Here is an 11,626-nt window from a genome sequence, read left to right as displayed (position 1 = left end):
GGGAGCGAGGCGCGCGCCCTTCTCTCGCGTGCTCTCGCACCGCTCGCGTGACCGACCGGTGTGTGCGAGAGGCGCCGGCTCCCCGGAGCACGGACTGCCGGGCGCGCGCCGCTGCGAGGGGCGTCCGGGTCCGGGTTGGCGGACCCGGCCGGCGCGAGGTGCCGGCGGGCGGGCCCGGGGTTCCGGGGCGAACACACGAGCACACGCTCCCGGAGGAGCTTTTTCCGAGGCTGCTCTTCCTCGGCCAGACGGAGAGCGGCAGTGTCTCCCCGCCCAGCGCTCACTCGCCCCGCGTCTCCCCCCGCGGCGACTGCTCCTCCTCGGCACCGCCAGCCCCAGCGCCGCTCCGGGGCGGGCGGCGGCGGCGGCGGCGGGACCGGCGGAGCCGCTTTGTGTGCAGCCCGGAGAGGGGCGGCGGCGCAACCACCTGACAGAGGCCCGGGCGCTCGATGCACCTTCCGCCCGCATGAGGAGGAGGTAAAGGCGGCGGCGGCTCGGCTCCCGCCCTCGGCTGGTGGAGGGAGGGGACGGAAGGGGAGACCGGAGCGGGTGGGGGGTGGGGGCGCGGGACTGAGGCCCGGCGGGGCTGCCCGGAGGTGCCGGTAAGGCCTCAGCGGCGCCGAGTGGCCGGGGGCGAGAGAAGCCGCCGGGGAGCCTCAGCCGAAGTTGAAGGAACAAAATGTGAAGTGCAGAGCCGCGTCAGCCGCTTCCTGGCTTGGGGTTCGGGGTGGAGGGCGGTTTGTTTTCCCCTCCCGCGGGGGTGGGGGAGCGGGACACGGGAGGGGCGGGAGCGTGGCGGGGACGCCTGGGGTTCAGCAGCTCTGCCCGGCAAGGGCGTTCGTGCCCGGAGACGCCGCTGCGTATTGGTCCGGTTGGGTCCCTAGTTTTGCGGCCTAAGCCGAGCCCTATAGGCCTCGCGTCTCCTTTCCCGGAGGGGACTGGCCGGGCGGGGACTCGAGGCTTTTCTCTGACCGAGCGGGGGCTTTAGGGGCCTTGCCGGGCTCTCGAAGCCGCCAAACTTAGGACTTCGGTGTTTGGGGGTGGATTTCATTGTGAAAGGAGGACTGGGAAACTCCTGGCGCTGCCCGGGGCTTCCCGCGGCCGCCGGTGCCAGAGAGCCCAGTGGGCCCGGTGTTGGAGGGGTCCGCGTGGGTGGGCGCGGCGCGGCGGCCGCCAGGATCCAAGCCCCGGGAAGGAGCGGGTGGCGGGGCCGACGCGAGTCCCCGGCCTCCCGGGAGAAAGGGCCCTTTGCAGATTAGAGATTTTTGAAATGAAAAAAGAGGTTACAAAGTCGTCCTTTTCCCGCTGAACTTTTGTTTTCTGACCGATAGAGGCCGGTAGAGGACTGTGAAAGAAAAGTTGTCCCCCAGGATGGACTTCTCGACCGCGCAGCCCAAGCCTGCCCCTGCCCTCTGTGGCGTTGTGAGTGCCGACGGGAAGATCGCTTACCCTCCGGGGGTAAAGGAGATCACCGACAAGATCACCACCGACGAAATGATCAAACGACTGAAGGTAAGCTCCTCTGGACAGAATGTTCACATTTCAGACGTTTGTGGTAGGAGGTGCTCTCTCCTGTGGTATTACAGCTCTGCTGGGCCTGGCCTTTAAGAGTTTCACCGACCAGGGATCTTTTTTTTTTAGATATTTTACGTTTTCTCTTTTACCGCCTCTGAAAGGTAATGTTCTATCTTGGCTATATCTTTGAATGGTGATTTCTGTTAGGGGCATAACCATTATGGGAAGTTAGAAGGGTGTGTGTGATCTTTTTTAATCTTACTTTTTTTTAAGTATAAGAATTAGAGTATTTTTTAAGGTTTTTTTTTTTTCCCCTAGAAATATTTACGAGAATACTATTCAGAGTAGCTTGCAGCCTTAAAGGTAGGCAGTAATTTGCTTAGGAAGGTTTTCATCAACTTCTGAGGAGACTGATTTATCAAAGCACAAAAGGCATTTTAAAAATTATCACAATTTTCTAACATCCAGAAGCTTAAATATGTATGTAGTATGGTTAAACTTTGACAGAAGGTACTGACTTTTCAAAATTCAGGCTTGAAGTAAGGTGATGATTTATGTCCACATGTTCAGAGGGGTTTGTGTGTGTTTGTTTGTTTAAATATTTATTTATTTGGCTATGCTGGGTCTTAAGTTGCGGCATGCGGGGATCTAGTTCCCTGACCAGGGATCAAACCTGCACCCCTTGTATTGGGAGCACAGAGTCTTAACCACTGGACCAGCAGGGAAGTCCCCAAATGGGTTTTAAGAGAGAGTGATTATGGCTCTTTTTATAAGGAGTCAGCGTATTTTAGCATGGTGGTTCTAATGTCAAGGTTGTAACTTTCAGCCTTAGGTAAGTTAATTTTTTGCTTTTTGTTGCATGGACATAGGTTGTGGACACAGCCTTACAAAGTAAGTGCTGTTCTTGTTAAGGGTCAGCTTGGTGCAGTGGTTCTCAACCAGGACATCTTTGACCCCCAGGAGACATTTGGCAATGCTGAAGATGTTTTGGTTGTCACTATCGGGGCTGGATTGGAACAGAGTAAGACTGGAGACAGGGAGTCCAGCTAGGAAACTGTTAACAGTAGTCTAGGTCAGAGATGTTGAAATCATGAAGTAGGGCTATGATAGTGGGAAGAGAGTGATAGGGAACGTTACAAGACACATTTCAGTGTTAGAATCAATCAGAGTTGGTGGGAGGTGAGGGAAGAAACGATGTTGACACTTTGCCAGTCTTCACCTTGGGCACTTGGTGAAATGTATTTTAAGGAATAATCTTGCCCCTTTGCTTTTAGAACCTATAGTGCCTAGTAAATGTTTACCATGTCATGAGTGATTAATATTTAAAGTATTCTTGTAGTTTGTTGTTAAAAATCTAATTGGATTCTGCAGTTTGTTGCCCCTTTGGAAGGAATGGGACACAATGCCGTCCATTAAAATAAACCTTGATACTAAAGACTGTACATAAAGTAGGGTGCTTAGTTGATGCTTCTTAAGGTTATATTGTTATTGTTCTTAAGTGTTCTGAGATGCTGAAATATGAAATATAAAGCTAAGTTAAAAAATTTATAGGTCTTTTAATTTTTATTTTCATATTAAGAATATCAAAACGTTGAATTCTAGTGATGGATAACCTGGTTAAAAAAAGAAAAGTTATGACTGTATATACATCTTCCATTTGGAAATAGATTAAATATCAGAAATATTGTTAACTAGAAATTGACACCAAGTCTAGAATGAGCATACGGTTAGAATATTCATTTTTTATGAGTTCTTTTGGAAGTTAAATTTGATACACATATTAACCAATTTGAATGTCCTATTGCTAAAATTTTGGTTTTCTCAAGAATTATGATTCTGGGGCTTCCCTGGTGGCGCAGTGGTTGAGAGTCCGCCTGCCGATGCAGGGGACGCGGGTTCGTGTCCTGGTCCGGGAATATCCCACATGCCGCGGAGCGGCTGGGCCCATGAGCCATGGCCGCTGAGCCTGCGTGTCCGGAGCCTGTGCTCCGCAACGGGAGAAGCCACAGCAGTGAGAGGCCCACGTACCGCAAAATAAAAAAAAATAAAAGAATTATGATTCTGTCTTCCTCCTGCCTTTCTAAGTCGATTTTGACTTTGTACATTTTAGGGATCCATGTTTAAAGTATTACTGTCTGGTTGGAAGTATAGGTTTCAAACAATATTTAACTGTATTTTTGATAACTTTCGTGTTATTTGTGGATAAATTTTATAAATTCAGTAGTTTGTTATAACACAGTAACAATGTTCAAATGCTGTATAAATACAAAAGCACTTAAAGGCAAGTAAAAGCTTGGTCAGTGGGGCTTCCCTGGTGGTGCAGTGGTTAAGAATCCGCCTGCCAGTGCAGGGGACATAGGTTTGAGCCCTGGTCCAGGAAGATCCCACATGTCACGGAGCAACTAAGCCCGTGTACCACAGCTACTAAGCATGTGTTCTAGAGCCCTCGAGCCACAACTGCTGAGCCCGCGTGCCACAACTACTGAAGCCCGCGCGCCCAGAGCCTGTGCTCTGCAACAAGAGAAGCCACCACAATGAGAAGCCTACACACCGCAACGAAGAGTAGCCCCCGCTCGCCGCAACTAGAGAAAGCCCATGTGTAGCAACGAAGACCCAATGCAGCCAAAATTAAAAACAAATAAATGAAAAAAAAAAATCTTGGTTAGTGGAATTCAGAGATGTTTGGTCCATTTTCTTCAGTTTTCAAGACTGGAACAAGCATTTTTACAGTGGAACCATAATTTCAGAGTTAGAAGGATTCTAAAAGAAATTCTGGAACTCCCTTTATTTCACAGATAACAAAAGTTACACCCAAAGTGGCCAAGTAATATTTACCAAGGTCAGCCATAGGACAGGTTAGTGGCAGAGCCAGGGCAATAGCATCATGTATCTTTTTTTTTTTTTTTTTTTAATATTTATTTTGGCTGCACCGCGTCGGGATCTTTGTTGCGGCATGTGCACTTTTAGTTGCGGCATGCACGTGGGATCAAGTTCCCCGACCAGGGATCGAACCCCGGCCCCCCGCATTGGGAGCACGGAGTCTTACCCCATGGATCACCGGGGAAGTCCCTGCATCATGTATCTTTTTATTCTTATAGCTGCTTTCTTCTAAGGAATCTAAATGAAGTTGAACAAAGAAGTTGTGATTTTTATTATGCAGTTGAAAACAGTAAAGTGAAAAGAGAAGGGAATCAATGAGAGTTAACTTGGTCTTTTGCAGGGAAATATGGGACAGCATTTTTTTTTTTAACATTAGAGAGAAATTATTGTGATGTTTTGAAGCTTTCTTGAAAATAATTCTTAGAGTATATCTTTGGAAGAACTTAGACATACTTTTGTATTTTAGAAGTTTTAATTTCTGTTTCCAAGGAACTACTTTATAAATATTTTTATGTCCAATCACACTGGCCTTCTGTCAGTTCCTTGAACATGCCATGCTCATTTCTGTCTAGACAGATTTAGAATTATGTAGCCCATATACATACTCTTCCTCCCAGTTCATTAAGGGAAGTCTCTTAGATTCCCTGTTAATATATTCTTTTAATTCCTTCATACCACTTATTACAGATGTGATATTACATTTATGCATACATTTATTTGGTTTGTCTCCCCAGCTTCTCTGTAAGCTTCATGAATATAGGTATCACATCTATTTGCTTACTTTTGTATCCTCCCAGTGCTAAGTTTAATACCTGCCACATAGGTTCTCAACATATATTCCTTGAATGAAAGAATGAATACTTTGTTTTGTTTTGTTTTGTTTTTGGCTGTGTTGTGTCTTCTTTGCTGCTAAGGCTTTCGTGGAGCAGGGACTACTCTTCAAATACTTTGTATTAATACTGGTTTAGAGAAATATTTTTATTTTTGAAGATGAAGGATAATTTGAAAATATTTTGAATTGCAACTGAGTACTTTATCTGAGATTGCATACTAGAGATGATAACACAGATATTTAGAATTTTAGAACCAGAAGGTAGCTTAGAGGTTATTTCATTTTGTTCTAATTTTCTGGATGAGGAAACTGAGTCTCAGAGGTTGTGACCAACCCTAGTCACATAAAGCTGAAAGCCATCATTAACAGTTTTGTTATTTAGATAAATTATACATATATATTAATTGGCAGAAATATTAAAATTAATACAAAAGCTGTTTGCAAGGATAGCAGACATTTTAATACCAATGTTACATTAAGCATCAAGATTTCATTAAGGATTTTGAAACTAATGCAAATCATATCTGATAAGTTTAATAAAGAAGATACACCTATAAACAATGTTGTACAAAGTTCCATTGAGTGCTTCTGCCCACAGTTTGTTATACACAGTCTATCTCAGATCATGTATTACAAAGTTGTGTGCTACGCACTTTTTTTTTCTTCCTTTTTTGCTATTTTGGAAGTGGGAAGCCCTTGAAAGCCTTAGTTTTTAAAGGGAGGGATTAGGATGAAGTTTGTTACTATATCCATTTCTTCTTATCTGCTCTCAGAGTTCAGTGCCCCAGACAGTTCTCTAGCCACAACTCCATACCCAAACCTGCCCTATTCATTCTGTCACAGAATCAAATCAAAATACTTATTACCTTGGTGCTAAGAATTAGGAAAAATTAAATAATAGGGTTTTATTGTTCTGAAAATGTCCCCCACTTTTCTCCCACTAGGTGTTACTTCTGTGTTTTCTTTGTATTTTTCTGTAATCTTTCTCTTTCTGTCAGCCATTCTCCCTCTTCCACACGCTCTTGCTTCTACTTTCTATGGTCTGGCCTGTTGGATAGTTCAGTAGGAATTGGGGTATGGTGAGCTTGATTTAGGTAGGACATCTCCCTTTTCCCATCAAACCTATGTTGGAAGAGGGGAGGAATAGATTAGGGGCAGGAAGGCCATGAATTCTTTCATTTTTCTTCCCCTCAGGTGGACCTCAGAAATACTTGATTTGTTGTAATTATTTTCACTTGCATAAATGACTTTTAATTATCCCTAATTGCCACATAGTATGCTAATTTTGCTCATAATTCAGTATGTAATTTCAAGTCTGAATTTTGTTTATATCTTTTACTTTAATATTTGTATTAATGCAGAAGATTCTGCTAAGTAATTAAGAAGTTAAATGGAGAGGCAAGATTTCTTACAATGAAGTCCTAAAATATAGCCAATATACATTTGTGAAGTAATACTTCATGCAGCACAGCTTTTATTTTATTTATTTGTTTATTTATTTATTTATTTTTGGCTGCATTGGGTCTTTTGCTGTGTGCAGGCTTTCTCTAGTTGCAGTAAGCGGGGGCTACTCTTCATTGTGGTGCACGGGCTTTTTGTTGCGGTGGCTTCTCTTGTTGCAGAGCACGGGCTCTAGGCGCGCAGGCTTTAGTAGTTGTGGCACACGGGCTCAGTAGTTGTGGCTTGTGGGCTCTAGAGCGCAGGCTCAGTAGTTATGGGTGCGTGGGCTTAGTTGTTCCACAACATGTGGGATCTTCCCGGACCAGGGCTCGAACCCGTGTCCCATGTGTTGGCAGGTGGATCCTTAACCACTGCGCCACCAGGGAAGCCCCTACCATTTTAATCATTTTTAATTGTACAGTTCAGTGCTATAAGTACATTCACATTGTTGTGCAATCTCATCATCCATCTCCACAACTTTTCATCATCCTTAACTGAACTCTGTACCCATTAAATTATAACTCTATTCTCCCCTTCCCCCAGCCCAGGCAACCACCTTTCTGCTTTCTGTCTCTATGAATTTGACTACTCTAGGAGCCTCATATAAGTGGGATCATACAATATTGCTGCTTTTGTGACTGGCTTATTTCACTTGGCATAATGTCTTCAAGGTTTATCTGTATCATAGTATGTGTCAGAATTCACACGTATAACATCTTTTGTTTATCCTTCCATCCTTTGATGGACACTTGAGTGACTTCTACTTTTTACCTACTGTTGGTGACTTTTCTTACTATCTCACAGTTTTGTGGATTAGAAATTTGGGCAGGGTTTGGCTTGATTATTCCGCTCCACATCGCATACTGGGCTCACTCACTGGTATTCAGCTGGTGATTAGACTGGTGAAGTATATACACACTGGCTTCTCTCAAACATTTGATACCTCAGTAGGAACAGCGGAAAGACTGGACTCAGCTGGGCCCTTCTTCCTATCTATGATGTAGTGTTAAGGCTCCTCCACATGGTCTCTCCAGCAGGGTAGTTGGGTTCAGGGTTCCAAGACACTATGGAGGAAGTTGCCAGTACTTTTAAAGACTTTATTCAGAATTGGCAGTGGCACTTCTACCTTACTCTACGGTTTAAAGTAGTCATAGCACAGCTGACTTTCAAGGAGAGAAAAATTGACCCTACTTCTCAATGGAAGAAGTAGGAAAGAATTTATAGCCATCTTTAATCTACCACAGGAGCTCTCACGGTAAGTCAAAGTGTACTATACTTTGTAGTTATAGTCATACATTTGAAAAACATTTAATCTCAAAAACAACAGTATATATTTGCAGCCAATTTGCTAGATTTGTAAAATTTATTTAAAATAAGAAAAAAATTGTAGGAACTTTTTTACGTGCTAGCTAGGGAAGAATTATGGGGGAGGTTCATGATTTGATCCTAGAACTTGTTTCTTACATTTTTTGAATTTTTACTAGAAAGTATCACTGACCAATCATAATGATGATCCCCCCTTCTCTCTTTTTTAAAAAAAATCTATTTTAACTTCTTATTTTGAGACATTTTATCCCTCTAGAAAAGTTGTACCTCAACACTCATCCCTTCATTTAGATTCACCAGTTGTTAATATTTTGTTACTTTTGCTTGCTTTAATGTTTCTCCAAACACAGACACACAGAGGGAGACAGATGTAACGTACATTTTTGTTTGAGAGTTACTTGAATCTGTCATGACATTCCACCTCTGAATGCTTCAGCAGTCTTCTTAGAACAAGGATATTCTCCTACTTTATAACAATTATCATTATCACACTCAAGGAATTTAACACGGATACAGTGATATCTGTTATGCTATCCATAATAAAATTCCCTCAGCTGCCCTAAAAATGACTTTTTAAAAGTTGAATTTTTCTTCCTCTATCCAAGTTGCAGTATAGGATCACATGCATTTATTACGTCTCTTTTGTCTGTTTTAATCGAGAAAGTCCTCTCATTTTCTGGGGGTGTGTTGTTGATGACATTTTTTGAAGCATTTGTCTTATAAGAGTTCATAATCTGTTTTGTCTTATTTCCTCATGCTTAGATTCAAATTGAACCTTTTTTGGCAAGTATACTACACAATTGGTGTTGTGTAGTTCCTTTAGCATCATATCAGGAGACATATAGTGTCATTTTGTCCTATTGGCTTTGCTAAGTTTGATCACTTGTGTACAGCTCTCTGCATTGTAAAGGTATTTCCCTCCCTTTGCAATTAATAAGTAATATTTAAGGTAATAAATAGTTTTTAAGAATAATTTGTTTTCCAACAATTCTTACTCAACTGTTTTAGCACCCACTTTGGTGGTTATAAGATGTTGCCTTGATTGATTGATCGGTTTTTTGTTTATTTGTGGTTCGCGGTTCTCTCACTGTTGTGGCCTCTCCCGTTGCGGAGCACAGGCTCCGGACGCGCAGGCTCAGCGGCCATGGCTCATGGGCCCAGCCGCTCCGCGGCATGTGGAATCTTCCTGGACCGGGGCACGAACCCGTGTCCCCTGCATCGGCAGGCGGACTCTCAACCCCTGCACCACCAGGGAAGCCCTTGATTGATTGATTGATGACTGTGTTAGATCTTCGTTGCTGCTCACGGGCTTTCTCTGGTTGTGGTGAGTGGGGGCTAATCTTCGTTGTGGTGAGTGGGCTTCTCATTGCTGTGGCTTCTCTTGTTGCGGAGCACAGGCTTCAGTAGTTGCGGCGCACAGGCTTCAGTAGTTGCAGGGCATGGGCTCAGTAGTTGTGGCTTGCAGGCTCTAGAGTGCAGGCTCAGTAGTTGTGGAGCACGGGTTTAGTTGCTCTGCAGCATGTGGGATCTTCCTGGACCAGGGATGGAACCCGTGTCCCCTGCATTGGCAGGCGGATTCTTAAACCACTGCGCCACTAGGGAAGTCCCAACAATTGGTTTATTTTTTTCTGTTTGTATTTAATTTTATATGTATATACACATACATACATACATGCACTCTTGTGGAGTGGACTCTTCATTTCTACTGACGAGTATTATCCTTGCTTGATTTTTTTTTTATTGTGGTAAAAAACATAACAAAAATCATCTTGACCATTTTTAAGTGTACACAGTACAGTAGTGTTAACTATATGTACATTGTCAATACTACAGATCTTTAGAAAGTTTTCATCTTGTAAAACTGAAACTCTGTACCCACTGAACAACTCCCTTTCCCCCATCCCCCTCAGCCCTTAGTGACCACTTCCTGTTTTTAGGAGTTTGACTACTTTAGATACCTCACATATAAATGTGGAATCATGTGGTATTTGTCCTTTAGTGACTGGCTTATTTCACTTAGCATGAAGGCTTTAAGGTTTATCCATGTTGTAGCATATGACAGGATTTTCTTCTTTTTTAAGGCTGTGTAGTATTCCAGTGTATATATCTACCACACTTTATTTATCCATTATTGGAAGTTTAGGTTGCTTCTACCTTTCAGCTATCATGAATAATGCTGCAGTGAACATGGGTATGCGTATACCTCTTTGAGATCCTGTTTTCAATTCTTTTGGATATAGCTGGGATTGCTGGGTCATATGATAATTCTATTTAAACATTTTTGAGGAACCCCTTCATACTGTTTTCCATAGTAGCTGCTTCATTTTACCTTCCCACCAGTAGTACACAAGGGTTTCAGTTTCTCCACATCAGTGCTTATTTTCTGTGTTTTTGATAGTGGCTGTCCTAACAGGTATGAGGTAATGTCTCGTTGTGGTTTTGATTTGTGTTTCCCTGAGGACTGGTGATGTTTAGCATCTTTTCATGCTTACTGGCCATTTGTGTATCTTATTTAGAAAAATGCCTATTCAAGTCCTTTGCCCATTTTTTAATCAGGTTATTTGTTTTATTGTTGTTCAGTTGTAGGAGTGTGTGTATTCAGTTTTAGGAATTACATTGTTCGTTCTTTTTATTTAATTTTACATGGTTCAAGAGTCAAAACTATAGAAAAACTTACACTTACAGAAGTCTTCTTCCCATTTTTATCCTTTCCACTTCATTTCCACCCACCTCCCCTCTGTAGATAATCATTTTCATTAGGTTCTGGTTTATCTTTTCTGTGTTACCGCCCTTCTTCTTAAAAGATAAACTACTATAGGGCTCCCCCCGGCAGCTGATGCGAACCTGGTCTTCTCAGAACCTTCTGGGGCTTTGGCTTCTGGAACACATGGGGCTGAGTCAATTATGACAGCACGGGGGCTTCGGGACAACACAGGGTCGAGTCCACGCTAATGGGAGCCAAGTCTTCTCAGGAGTTGCTGAGGCTTCGGCTTTGGGACGTTGTGGAGTCCTGTTCACGCTGATGGGAGCCGTGTCTCCTCAGGACCGGCCGGGAGTGATGCGGCTGACGGAAAAGAAGGTTGCCGTTTCAGCATTTCAAGGTCCTTTAGCCTGTTGGTGTTGTGGGAAGAGGTGAAGGAGCTGTGCTGATGGCACTGAAGGCATATTTTCAAGATCCCAGTGTGATTCCTCAACATCATATCGATGAGAAAATGACCCAGAGCAGGAGGAAGGAGAGGAGGAATGGCAGCTTCTCAGCCTCCACAACGGCCAACGCTCATCCAGGCATCCAAGAGGAAATCTGTCCTGGAAATGGATCGCCCGATTAGCTCACTGATCGGGAATGATGACCTGAAATCCACCTGGCCCTCAGGGCATCCCATCAAGAGAAGTTTGGTCCAGGACTCCATAAGCAGCATCCAGGCACCAGGCAAGAGATCTGCTCAGATCTCCACCCTGGCTTGTCTGAACCCACCAAAGAAACCCAGACTGAGTCCCATCCAGTTTCCCAAGAAGAGCACCCTGAGACCAGATGCGGGGGTTTTCCAGAATCTGCAGCTTCCACCCAGTACCACCAGACCTGGGCAAACCGTGGCACCCCAAGTGACCAGGAAGACACATGCCCAGGTGCAA

At 43.9% G+C, this 11,626-nt stretch overlaps 1 protein-coding gene across 4 annotated transcripts in view; it reads left to right on the top strand.

Moving 5' to 3' along the window:
* Nucleotides 1–339: 339 nt before the first annotated feature.
* Nucleotides 340–11,626, top strand: part of PDS5A (PDS5 cohesin associated factor A) — a 130,902-nt gene continuing 119,615 nt past the window's right edge. For all 4 annotated transcript variants that reach the window (XM_082632754.1, XM_082632753.1, XM_082632756.1 and 1 more), the window contains exons 1-2: nucleotides 340–477; nucleotides 1,332–1,512. In XM_082632754.1, coding sequence (XP_082488880.1) covers nucleotides 1,372–1,512 — 141 coding nt within the window. In that variant the 5' untranslated portion in view covers nucleotides 340–477; nucleotides 1,332–1,371. The remainder of the gene's footprint in view (nucleotides 478–1,331; nucleotides 1,513–11,626) is intronic.

Source organism: Mesoplodon mirus (genome assembly GCF_964341445.2).
Source record: "Mesoplodon mirus genome assembly, chromosome: 2".
Classification (NCBI taxonomy): Eukaryota; Metazoa; Chordata; class Mammalia; order Artiodactyla; family Ziphiidae; genus Mesoplodon; species Mesoplodon mirus.
This window is presented reverse-complemented; position numbering and strand designations above follow the sequence as displayed.